The 13,237-nt window shown below is 45.7% G+C and overlaps 2 protein-coding genes across 4 annotated transcripts in view; one reads left to right on the top strand and one right to left on the bottom strand.

Annotated features, from left to right (window-relative positions):
* The window catches only part of map3k10 (mitogen-activated protein kinase kinase kinase 10), a 31,023-nt gene extending 28,261 nt beyond the window's left edge, over positions 1 to 2,762 (top strand). For all 3 annotated transcript variants that reach the window (XM_084147492.1, XM_084147491.1, XM_084147490.1), the window contains one exon: positions 107 to 2,762. In XM_084147492.1, coding sequence (XP_084003618.1) covers positions 107 to 507 — 401 coding nt within the window. In that variant the 3' untranslated portion in view covers positions 508 to 2,762. The remainder of the gene's footprint in view (positions 1 to 106) is intronic.
* Positions 2,763 to 11,173: 8,411 nt separating this feature from the next.
* The window catches only part of ttc9b (tetratricopeptide repeat domain 9B), a gene marked incomplete at its 3' end in the record, with an annotated part of 34,703 nt that continues 32,639 nt past the window's right edge, over positions 11,174 to 13,237 (bottom strand). The window contains exons 2-3 of the mRNA XM_084147512.1: positions 11,586 to 11,768; positions 11,174 to 11,268 (exon numbers count right to left, since the gene is read on the bottom strand). Of these exons, the coding sequence (XP_084003638.1) occupies positions 11,174 to 11,268; positions 11,586 to 11,768 (278 nt within the window). The remainder of the gene's footprint in view (positions 11,269 to 11,585; positions 11,769 to 13,237) is intronic.

Genomic DNA, 13,237 nt, shown 5'->3' with positions numbered 1-13,237 from the left:
GCCTCTGAATGGGGTATGGTAGTAGGTGCCAGGCGCACCGGTTTGTATCAAGAACTGAAACTCTGCAGGGTTTTTCATGCTCAACAATTTCTCTCTGTTCTCTCAGGTTACAGGGAGACCCTGGATATCCCCCGATTCTCTGACCCCTCCAGCCTCTTCCCAAGGGTCCTTCGCCGCAAGGCCCCCGCTCCGCCTGTCCCCGTCCTGGAGCCCCTAACCATCATCAGCCCCTTGGAGAGGCCCAAGACCCTGGAGTTCGCCCCCCGGCCTCGGCCCACCCCAGCCAAGGTGCGACCAGACCCCTGGAAGCTGGGCTCCCTGTCCAGGACCCTGAGCTCATCGCCAGGCAGCAGCTGTGACAGTCCCCTGGGCTCTGGGGACAGCAGCACCAGCGCAGCCAGGCCCAACCTCATGGACATGGACGTGGATGGACAGGATCTGGACGGCACCGTGCCCCTGTGTGAACAGCACCAGGCCACACAGCTCTGTGGACAGAACTATGGTTAAGCCACACTCTGCCACATTACTGTATATGGGCAACACTACTCCTAGTGCACACTTCAAAGACTCCTAGTGTGCACGCTTTATTCCTGGTACACAATCCCTTTGCGAACAGTACTTCTCCTATTCCCCACTCAGAAGCCCACTTTTGCGGGCTGTACCTCTCTCCTGGTGGTCACTCCTAAGCCTTGTAGTATGCCCGCTAGTCTCCTAGTGCTCCTAGTACTCACCCAGAATCCGGGACAGTACTTGTCTTAGTGTCCCTTCCAAAGCCGCCTAGTGTGGGACAACATTCCTCTGAGTGACCACTCTGCAGCCCCTAGAGTTCTAACCTTTAGTGCCCTAGTGACCAGTGTGCCCTCCTAACCTTCCACATATTACCCGTCCTCTAAAAGGAAGGAACATGTAAGCCATTACACTTCCAGACAGACACTTCTAAGTGCTCATCCCTGTTCATCATTTACTATAGTAGCACTCATTCTGCTAAACCACTCCATTGACTCTCTGCCTCTCTCTACACAGGTGTCATGTCTGTCTCTGCTCACTCCTTCCCCAAAGACTAGGGCTGAAGCTTTGCCAGCCGTAGACAATTCACACCTCTCATCAGGGTTGGAATCATTGTACACATTGACTCTTGGGAGTGCCCTTGAAGTGTCCATATTAATAGTTTTATTGTGGGGGTGACCTGATTTGTTATGAGAGACCTCTGGGTGTCCCCTCATGTGAACCCTGCTGCCCCTCCTTCATATTTACATGTAGTCATGGTAGGTAGATGCTCAAATCCTGAGCGACTTCCAAATCAGTGCGTAAGCTGCACTCTTATTGTGTATCCCCTTCTATAGAACTAATGTCCAACTCCCTCACATCCACATAGCATCTTCCTGTATAGGAATGGTCTCTATCCTGCCTCCTCTCCCCAAAGACTGGAACAGGGAAGCCATTTTAAGCTCCACAGCACAATGGACAGGACTTTATTTCCTCAGCTCTGTATAGCGAATGAGTTGTATTTATCTCAATGCTTGAACCATTCCAGCCATAACCTGTTTAGCACAGAATTTTCTATTGGTTTGGTGAATTGTGTGTCTGTGTGGGTGCGCACGTGCGCGCACGTGTGTGCTTGCGTTTTGTTACCGCATGTTATTTAGTGTGAATGATGTAGTGTAGAAGTAGCACATCCGTTATAAGAGAGCAGAAACATTATGTTTTTCTCCCTCATTCTTTATGTAATCATAGGGTTGCAAAATGTCCGATAACTTTTCCAAAATTCCTTGGTTTACCAGAAACCCTGGTTGAAAGATTCCTGGAATAAGCAGGATATACGTGAATTCTCGAACCAGGATTTCTGGAAAACCAAGGAATTTGGGGAAAGTTACGGTAAATGTGAAACTCTATGTCCTCATAACCTGGAGTTTCTCAGCAAACGTCCTCTCGCTCAACATCATCACTGCTCTGTATAGAGCCTCTCATACACTCTGTTATATGGATAGTTTACTACAACAACAGCAGGTCCTCTGAGAGCAGAAGAGAACCATGGGAAATGAGGGTTAATCCACTTGCAATAAATGGTTAATGAATACTACCCGTTTTCTACAAAAAACGAATTCCCACATTCCATACCCCTGACTTCCTTCTCTCACCTACTGGAGAGTGATACAGCACCATTGAAGGGAAAAAGGGGCACACTCTTTGGTTAAAGAGCCATGATATTGACATTGATTTGTCCGTGTCACAAGAGTGCAGATTGTGAAGGACTTGACACAAGTATTTACTTGACTATGTGTGCAGGAGTGTTTGTATGTATGTGTGTGTATGCGTGTGTGCATGTGTGGGTGTTTGTGTGTGTGTGTGTATTTAGTGTTATTATTTGTATGGGATGGTGACAATCCCATAGGTAGAGGGGTGAGCCAAACCCACCCTTATTCTCCTTGTGTGGTTAAGAACGCTCAGAGTATTTATTAAAATGATTGTTATAATTGAAATAATGATTAATTATTGTTATTATGATTCTCTTTCCGGAATATCTGTATATATATTTGTTAATATAACACAGACCAACCAAGCAAACTGCAGACTGACGTTCATGTACAGTGTGGATGGGAGGATGTCTTCGATCTGTCTCAACCTGTGATGTTCTGGGATACGTGAGGAAAGAGTGACGTGTTGTTGACTGTTGAGGGGTGATGATGAATGATTTAATGAACAGCAAAATAAAAGAGGAAGAGGGATGCTTGCTGTGTCTCTGCCATTCCTGTCTCTCTCTCTCTCTCTCACTGTGGAGTTATATCCATAAGGTTGACTCTCTTTATATTCAGTTATATTCTACCATAAGGTCTAGTGTTTGTAATAGTTGAACATTTACAGCACTTATTATACAGCAGTCAACACCTTAGTGCCCACAAAGCTCATCACTAAACTAAGGACCCTGGGACTAAACACCTCCCTCTGCAACTGGATCCTGGACTTCCTGACGGGCCGTCCCCAGGTGGTAAGGGTAGGCGACAACACATCTGCCACGCTGATCCTCAACACGGGGGCCCCTCAGGGGTACTCCCTGTTCACCCACGACCGCGTGGCCGAAGACCGCAACTACACCGCCATCATTAAGTTTGCTGACGACACAACAGTGGTAGGCCTGATCAGCCACAACGTTAAGACAGCCTATAGGGAGGAGGTCAGAGACCTGGCAGTGTGGTGCCAGGACAATAACCTCTCCCACAACGTCAGCAAGGCAAAGGAGCTAATCGTGGACTACAGGAAAAGGAGGGCCGAACACATCCCCTTCAGGAGATTGAAAAGATTTGGCATGGGTCCCCAGATCCTCAAGAAGTTCTACAGCTGCACCATCGAGAGCATCCTGACTGGTTGCATCACCGCCTGGTATGGCAACTGCTCGGCATCCGACCGTAAGGCGCTACAGAGGGTAGTGGGTATGGGTTTTTTTTTACTTTAGTTTATTTAGTAAATATTTTCTTAACTCTATTTCTTAAACTGCATTGTTGGTTAAGGGCTTGTAAGTAAGCATTTCACGGTAAGGTCTACAGCTGTTGTATTTGGCACATGTAACAAATACAATTTGATTTGATCTCTGTGACCAGGACAAAGGCCTGGCTGCAATAACAGTGAACATCCTCTAGATGTCATCAAAGCTGATCATGATATGTCACTTGTGTCCTTTACTTTGCCAAATATACTAGGACAAGTCTGGTACAGGTTGTGCATTTTGATAATCATTTAGTTGTTCACAGGTATCTTTCAGGTTTCCTTCTGTGGAGTTGTATCCTCTGACATTATCCTATGTCTTATTGTTATGAGTATTAAGAGATGGGGCCCCCTTGAGCATGAGACCACCCTTACTAGAAAGTCCTACAGGATCCCTGCAGGATCTTTTGCCTTTGTGACAGAATTGTGTAGGTGACCTTTAGGAAACGTGTCTGTTGTGTGATACCAGCATCGTGTTATCAATGAAACATACCTGATATCTTTACTTTACATCTCAATATCTCAGGAACCTGACTTAATCTAACAGGCTAATAGAGATGCATTCATAGCCCAGTTTGTACCTGGTGCTAACGTGCGTGCTTTGTCCTGATCTTGTCCACGCTCTAATTGTGCCCACATATTAGCCTTGGCAGCTACACATGGTATTAACATGTGTCTCTTACCCATCCACTGTGTCTGCATTGTCACCAGATTTCCCTGTACGCAAATCATTTAACAGATATTGTTTCAAAATAATATTTATTCATTTATTTTAAAAAACACTGATGCCATAAGTCAATGGTGCCACCTGTCAATGGTTTTAGAGGGATGGATAATGATGATTTAAGTTGTTTCACTGTCCAGATCAAATCAATGTTATATCAGCAGCAGTCACAAAGTGCTATACAGAAACCCAGCCTAAAACCCCAAAAGCAAGCAATGCAGATGTAGAAGCACGGTCCATCTACACTTGTAAGATATCCAGACACAATGCATCCCTGACTACCTCAGGAAGTGGTCCGGAAGACCTGATCACAATCAGACCACAATGAGTCTTTTAATGGTCTAAACCTGTTTAAAAATGTGGGGACAATCAAAATGTGGACAAGATCAGGACATATGTTACACCAGGTATAAACAGGGCTCATGGCAACAAGCAGGGAGGAGTATGAAAGAACATCAGCTGTTCATTCAGCTAATCTGTAACATGGAATAAATGAAGAAAAACATGGAACTCATGAATATATGCATCGAAACTGAAAAACTAAATGAGACGTTTTCATTAGAAGGCACAAATAACGATGCAAGATGGAGTGCCAGTCAACTCACGCACACACACACACACAGTCCTGATCCACTTCACTGCTATGTCTGTCAGTGCTAGCCGCCGATCAAACACGTTCCAGACGCCAGCCAGTTGCCTAGCAACCACTCTTCACATCCATGGCAATGCTATTAAAAGCAACAACAAAGAAAAGAGGAAAAGGGATGATTGAAGAAATTTTGACTCAATAAGGATTTGTTTAGAAAGGTCTCATGTATAGTCCCTTGTAGCTCAGTTGGTAGAGCATGGCGCTTGCAACGCCAGGGTTGTGGGTTCGTTTCCCACGGGGGGCCAGTATGAAAATGTATGCACTCACTAACTGTAAGTTGCTCTGGATAATAGTGTCTGCTAAATGAGTTAAATGTATCCTCAAATCACCTACAGACACTAGTCTGGGTTTCAGCTGTGCTGAGGTAGCTGCATCACAATGCTTCTCTGTCCCTGTCTGAAACCTAGTGAGACACACACATTGTGTCTGTTCATATTTGTGTTGTCTTTTGATGTGCTTTCTTGCTTCCTCCATTTCTTGCTCTTTTCTCGCTGTGTATATCTCAGCATATCTCTCCTCCTTTCCTCCTCCTTTTCTCTCCCTCCATCTTTCCACTAGCACCTTTCAGCAGCTCTATCCCACTGGGCACAGACGTCCATTCAACGTCTATTCCAATGTTGTTTCAACCTGTGTGTACCCAGTGGGATATCTCTTCCCTCTTTTCTCCCCCTCCAGCTTTCCTCCAATGCCTTTCTCAGCATCGCTCTCCCCCCCCCCCCCCCCCTTCCTCCCTCTCTCTCTGGAGCTCAGGGAGCCATTAAGCAGGGCAGTCAGGAGTAACAGACATATTATTACCTTTGGAGGGAGAAGGGAGGGAGAGGGGTGGGCAGAGAGAAGTGTGTGTGTGTGTGTGTGTGTGTGTGTGTGTGTGTGTGTGGCTGTGTGTTGTTGTTTACCTTCTACAGTGAGGTATCACCATGCACTCAGACAACCCTGAAGACAATCACGCAGCACAATTCATTTTCCTTTTAAACTTTATTTATAGTCTTCATTTACCAATCAATAGTGCATTCCTGGGCTAGCAGTTCAATGTAACCAGTTATCATGTCCTCCAATGTTTTGATTTGGAATATTGAATGGACATTTCCTCACATGGTCCAATGGGAAAATGTACTTATAACCGTGATGTACTCAGCTTCCAAGTCCTACTCTCTGGTACAAGCAAACAAGAAAAAATAAAGGGAACCGATTAGAAGAGTTAAGCTACAGCTCATAATGGCCCCTACTGTGTAACTGCTTCGGTTCTCCAATGCCCACTTCTTCAACAAGATCAACTGTCACTTTGTGGGGTTCACAGACTCCTGGCGTAGGGTATGGACCTTCCCAAAACAGGGGACACCAACTCCTACTGAAACATCGACACACACAGACACAGTGACAGAGAGCCTGTGGTGTCACTCCACAAAACTCACTTTCCCCTTCACTTGCGTTCTCATCAATTGATAAAATAACTCAATAAAGTAAAGCTTTTAACAGCCATTCGTTTTTTTTTCCAGTTTTGTATTTTTTCCACAATTGTTTCATAATCACAAAAACGACTTTGACATTTGACAAACATGTACCTCAAATGACATCAAAGGAAAGAGAAAAAAACAGCCAGTATTTACTTTCCCACTCCTCTTTTTAGTTTGTGCTTTTGCCGTTTGTTTTCAGAACTAGGCTGCTATAGAGAGGATGTCTCTCTCTATCTATATTTGCACAGACAGCATGTTGTAACATTATGCCCACAATAACTGGTCCAGGGTCATTCCATTGTTTATCTCATAATGGGTCATGTTAGGGCAGGGGTGGGAAGAACTTATGCCTGACCTGTTTTTATGTGTAAACAGTAACCATAAACATGGAGTGAGAATGACTCAGCACATTGGGACAATAACAGGATGCTGAAGATAGGACCATGGGGAGAAAACCTATTCCCAAGAGGGCCATGGATGAGTAGGGCCAGCTCAGCCAACCATAGGGACCAATACAACACTACTGCTTTCCTGTTCTGTTTTGGAGAGACAGTGGTGAGGTTGAGAGAGTAAGAGAGAGAGAAACACTACATTACCAAAAGTATGTGGACTCCTGCTTGTCGAACATCTCATTCTAAAATCATGGGTATTAATATGGAGTTGATCCCCCTTTGCTGCTTTAACAGCCTCCACTCTTCTGGGAAGGCTTTCCACTAGATGCCACAATCGCATTAGTGAGGTCGGGCACTAATGTTGGGCGATTAGGCCTGGCTCGCAGTCGGCGTTCCAATTCATCCCAAAGGTGTTCAATGGGGTTGAGGTCAGGGCTCTGTGCAGGCCAGTCAAGTTCTTCCACACCGATCTCGACAAACCATTTCTGTATGGACCTCGCTTTGTGCATGGGGGCATTGTCATGCTGAAACAGGAAAGGGCCTTCCCCAAACTGTTGCCACAAAGTTGGAAGCACAGAATCGTCTAGAATGTAATTGTATGCTGTAGCGTTAAGATTTCCCTTCACTGGAACTAAGGGGCCTAGCCCAAACCATGAAAAACAGCCCCAGATCATTATTCTTCCTCCACCAAAGCGTTAAGATTTCCCTTCACTGGAACTAAGGGGCCTAGCCCGAACCATGAAAAATAGCCCCAGATCATTATTCTTCCTCCACCAAATTTTACAGTTGGCACTATGCATTCGGGCAGGCAGCATTCTCCTGGCATCCTCCAAACCCAGATTTGTCTGTCGGACTGCCAGATGGTGAAGCGTGATAATTTCACTCCAGAGAACGCATTTCCACTGCTTCAGAGTCCAATGGCGGCGAGCTTTATACCACTCCTGCCGAAGCTTGGCATTGCGTATGGTAATCTTAGGCTTGTGTGGCACAGTGGTCTAAGGCACTGCATCGCAGTGCTAACTGTGCCACTAGAGATCCTGGTTCGAATCCAGGCTCTGTCGCAGCCGGCCGCGACCGGGATGACTCATGGGCGGCGCACAATTGGCCCAGCGTCGTCCAGGGTAGGGGAGGGAATGGCCGGCAGGGATGTAGCTCAGTTGATAGAGCATGGCGTTTGCAATGCCAGGGTTGTGGGTTCGATTCCCACGGGGGGCCAGTATATTAAAAAAAATGTATTCACTAACTGTAAGTCGCTCTGGATAAGAGCGTCTGCTAAATGACTAAAATGTAAATGTAAATGTGTGTACGGCTGCTCGGCCATGGAAACCCATTTCATGAAGCTCCAGACGAACAGTTCTTGTGCTGACGTTGCTTCCAGAGGCAGTTTGGAACTCGGTAGTAAGTCTTGCAACCAGACGATTTCTACACGCTATGTGCTTCAGCATTCGGCAATCCATTTACTCCTAGACGTTTCCTCTTCACAATAACAACACTTACAGTTGACCTGGGCAGCTCTAGCAGGGCATTTGATTAACTGACTTGTTGGAAAGGTGGCATCCTATGACGGTGCCACGTTGTAAGTCACTGAGCTCTTCAGTAAGGCCATTCTACTGTCATTGTTTGTCTATGGAGATTGCATGGCTGAGTGCTCGATTTTATACACCTGTCAGCAACGGGTGTGGCTGAAATAGCCGAATCCACTAATTTGAAGGGGTGTCCACATACTTTTGTATATATAGTTGCAACTCAATATTAGAACAGTGTTATTAATGTTTGGTATACTCAGTGTATATTTCAAATACCCCCCACCAACCCACCCCACCCTTATTGTTGTTACTGATTGTTCTGTTTCATTGACAATCCTGATTATTATTATACTTTTTTTTTAATGATGTTAATTAAGTATTTCCATTTCCAAAATAGGCTTTGGCAATATGAACATTGTTACGTTGGGCCAATAAAGCAATTTGAATTTAATTTAATTGAGATCGAAGTAGGGAGATGAGAGAGAGATGAGAGAGAGGGAGAGAGAGGGGGGGGGGGGGGGGGAAGAGGTGGAGGGAATGAGAATCAGAGAGAGAGAAAGAAAGAGATAAAGAGAGGGAGAGAAAAATAGTTATTGGTGGATCTAGGTTCTTCCACACCATGTTGCTGTTACCCTGCTACCAAGGTGTTAACCTCCCCACAACCTCTTCACAACGCTGCTTTAACATAATCCCTTCTCTACAGTTTCAGAGCGACATGGCACTCCTGTTGTGTTAGTGGTGCTGCTGGCCCATTTCTCTCTCCAGTGGAGCCTCTCTGGCTCATACAAGTTTGCTCCAGGCACCGTGCTGCTGCCTCTCCAGAGTCTCATTGACACACTTTGGTCACAATTTCCCTCATATTAGGTCACAGGAAAATGAGGAGATCTGTTATCGTTTTGATATTGTATTATCCACTCATCTGAAGTTCTTTTGGAATTCTTCTTCTCATGGCTTACCTTGGCCAAGGCAGAAGACTGCTGCTGACCCTAATTCCTTTCTGTATGGGACCATATAAGTCTCATAAAATCAACCTATGCAAGATACAAGATACAGAGGTCCTTTTCAGGCTATACTGCTGACTACTCCATTAACCAATTCTAAGTGTCTAGGGAGCATAGAGGGTATTAGTGGGGTAAATGGGAAAGGGGGAGCAACATGCAATGTTAAAGAAAGCAACAAACAAGACATGATCCCTGGCATCTGGATTCAAAATGGCTTCCTCTTGAGCCACACATTACCATGCTGGGGCTTGGCTTGCACATAGGGTGAAGGACACAGGGTTCCATGGTTTTAGATGGAGGAATTAAGTTCATGCTTTAACATTGGTCAACTCAAACCTCTCCTTAGAACAGGGCAGGTACTTCTAAGTATTTCTAGAAATTCTAGCAACACTATAGGCTTTATCAACATCACTGGGATTGGTCTTTAGAAAGTATGCAGTGGCATGATGATCTGTATATGTAATATGTCATTAGCTGGCCTTGCCCCAACCACAATCCTTCACTTGTCTTGGTCTATTACTACTGTTGTGTAATCTGCCTTCAGAGACAGCGATTTTTGTAATAATCTTTTTTCTGAACAGATTTTTTTTTTTGTTGCAACACTGATATCTATTAAAATATACACAATTAAATGGGAATCTCAAATGGCACACTGTTGTTGATAGTTGAGACACTTCAGACGGATACAGTATCTGTGATCGGATTCCCTGCACTTACACTGACCAGAGTGTCTTGTGATGTCACTGATGTCTGGGAGGATTCAGCATTAGCGATAAAGGGCTTGGAAGTAGAACTCAGAAGAGAACTCTGTGCAGCCAAGGATGCTTGTTGGAACCTCAATCCCACTGGCTATTTTCCATAGTGACATCATTAGCTAGAAAGCTGGAGAGGATGGGGGGTGGGGGGGGGGGGGGGGTAACAGTGTGACAACACAACACATTCCAGGGGGGATTGGACAACAGATTCAAGACACCAGTTCACAAAAATACACCTGTTAACAGCAGAACAGCGAGCCTGTTGGGGAGTTTGTTTTGTTTTGTTCTTTAGAAAGAGAAAGGTCACACATTTAGCTTCATAACAACTGATAGTAGTAAGTACAATGAATATCAACAGCAAAATATAAAACGATCATAGGACAAATTAAAAACACTTGAATTAGCCCTTGAATTCAAAACAGTCCAGACACTGAGACAAGATACTAAGAGCTGAAAACGAAAAAGAAGATAGATTGAACGCAAAGGCAGGCTTGTCTGAAGATTATTCCATATTAAAAAGACAGAGATGTAGCGCGCTAGCTAGCCTGATCTGTACTTTAGCCGGGCTGAGGCTGGGGGGACAGTCTCTCTCAGGGACAGTCTGGGTCAGTGGCTTTCAGACCTCCATTGTAAAAGGGCAGGGGCAGGGTGTACAGTTGAATTGGCCTAAGGTCTTGATAAGTGTCACACTTCATCCTTTCTCCCAAACTCCTTCCATTGCCCTCCCCTGGTACCTTCCCAACCCTGGACCTCTCCTCAGTCCTCACATCGAAAGAGAAAGAAAAAAAGAAATTATACTTTATTTAAAAAAAATTACACCTTTACTAAATTATGCAATGTTCTTTGTTCATCTAATTTTTGAAGCTTTTTTTTTCATTCGGACAACCATGACTGTTTTGTATGAGTATAGTACAGTATTTCCCTTTGCTTCGTTTTTTCTTTGTTGGCTTGGCAGTCTGCATCTGGGGGACAGAACAACAGCACCTGGGGGAAGAAGAGAGAAAAGGAGGGGAAGAGAGAGGGAGAGACAGGGCTTTTTCTGCCCTGTTCTTTTAGATGGTTGTAGCGCATCGCTGGGGCTAGTCATCAATGAGACTGGGCTCGATAAAGGAGGAGAGGAGGTCAGAGAAGAGAGGTGATGAAGGATGGGTCGTAGCGTAGGCCATAGCGACAGAGGCCAAAAGGTCAAAGGTTAACCCAGGGCCTCTTTGCCGCTCTCTCGCTCCCGCTGGCCCTCCCTACTCATCTTCATCTCAGTCAACTGGATGTACCGCAGCACGTTTGTGTCTGTGTCACAGAGAGGGAGGGAGAGGAAGAGAGAGAGAGAGAGAGAGAGAGAGAGAGAGACAGAGACAGAGACAGAGACAGAGACAGAGACAGAGACAGAGACAGAGACAGAGACAGAGACAGAGACAGAGAGAAGGAGAAGGAGAACGAGAAAGAGAGAAGGAGAGTGAGAGAGAAATAAAGATAGAGGGAGATTATTGTTAGTGTTGTAGCTGGCATTAGGTGACATGTCCTGATAAGATGGCATGAGTAAACCAGATTCTCACTTTATTGACACACTTTGAAAAACACTGACTGGCAGTACTGTCTCATCCTACCTGAGGGCTCGCGGTTCTTGGCGTCACGCAGGTAGCGCAGGGCACATTCGTAGTCGCCCAGGTGGTAGCAGGCGATGCCAGCGCGGTACATGGCCTTGAAGTGGTCCCTCTGGTGGCCCAGCACCTTCAGACAGTACTCCTTCACACGCTCATAGTTCACCAGCTCCGACTGCAAGAGGCAAGCTGCACAGAGAGAGGGATGGAGGGAGAGGGAGAGAGAAAGTAATGTCAGTCATTTCTGTACTGTTGTGTATTGCTTAGAAAATGTAGTTTGGTTTGCTCTTTTTGTGCCAGTATAGCTTGTCGGTACCGAACTGAATTGAGAGAGAAGTGGTGGTGAAGGAGTCGAAAAAAAATGAGTTTGGACAGGTTGGCGAGAGAGAGCGAGAGAGAGCGAAAGAGAGATAGCTGACGTGCCACGCCTTTTAAACAGAGTACAATTCAGCTCCCGCACTACTTCTTCAGGATGAGAGGGAGATATAAATAGCTAGAAGCTAGGTCGCTGCAAAAAACATCTGGTCAATGTATTACACATTCAAATAGAGAATTTAGCTTATGCTGTTCAGTACATTTAAAAAGAGAGTACTGCTGTTGAACTAGCCCCGGAAAACGAGGGAGGAATCTAGCTAACTTGGCACACCTTTAGAGTGAAGGATTATTACTGTACAGCTTTATTTTCCTGACGGGGCAGACATGGAGTGGGGAGAGGGGGGTGAGATAAGAAAGAGAGAGAGAGAGAGAGAGGGGGGGAGAGAGAGAGAGAGAGAGAGGGAGAGAGGGAGAGGGGGGGAGAGAGAGAGAGGGAGAGAGGGAGAGGGGGGTAGAGAGCTGATAGGCACACAGTGAATGTCTGAAGGGCACCAACAGAATAAAGATACAGGTGCTACGTGGCAGGAGATAGTGATGACACTATTGAGATAGGGAAGGGTAGAGTTTAGAGAGCATCACTTTGGAGACACTGTGTTTCATTGAGGTCATTCATCGTATGGGTGTGCCTTACAGCAGCACTTTTCACCAGCTAATATCTGTACCTTCATTAGTACATACATACACACACACACACACACACTTTATTGCAGCTTTTAGTCCAGTGAAGCTTTTACATTTTTGACGATGGGTCATCTCAGGGCTTTCTGATGACAATTACTACTCCCCTCCTCTGCTCCTCTCCTCCTCTCCTCCCTTCATACTTATACCCCCCGTCATACTGAAGCCTGTATCAGTACAAGAAAATCTCTGTATTTTCTCTGATATCTCTTATATCCTCTTTCCATCTGTACCTTTCTATTTACACCTCCCTCCCTCCCTCCCTCCCTCCCTCCCTCCCTCCCTCCCTCCCTCCCTCCCTCCCTCCCTCACGCTCTCTGTGCCTCTCTTTATCTCCTACACTCTCATGATAATTAAACTCCTCTTCATACGTTTCACTTGATCGTCCACCTCTCCCTGTCTTCACCCCTTTGTTCCAGTCTCCTCTAACCTTTCTCTCCCTCCCTCCCTCCCTCCCTCCCTCCCTCCCTCCCTCCTCTGTCTCTGCCCTTGACACAGACAGCTCTGTGAATAGCATAAGTCAAGGTCTATTAGCTGGGAGCCAGGATGAGTCAGGAGTGCGAGACAGGGAGGGAGGGAGAGAGAGGGGGACAGGGCCGCAGTGG

Source organism: Coregonus lavaretus, assembly GCF_964263955.1.
Source record: "Coregonus lavaretus genome assembly, chromosome: 30".
NCBI classification, from domain to species: domain Eukaryota; kingdom Metazoa; phylum Chordata; class Actinopteri; order Salmoniformes; family Salmonidae; genus Coregonus; species Coregonus lavaretus.
The sequence above is the reverse complement of the archived record's forward strand: the minus strand, read 5'-3'. Positions and strand labels throughout refer to the sequence as shown.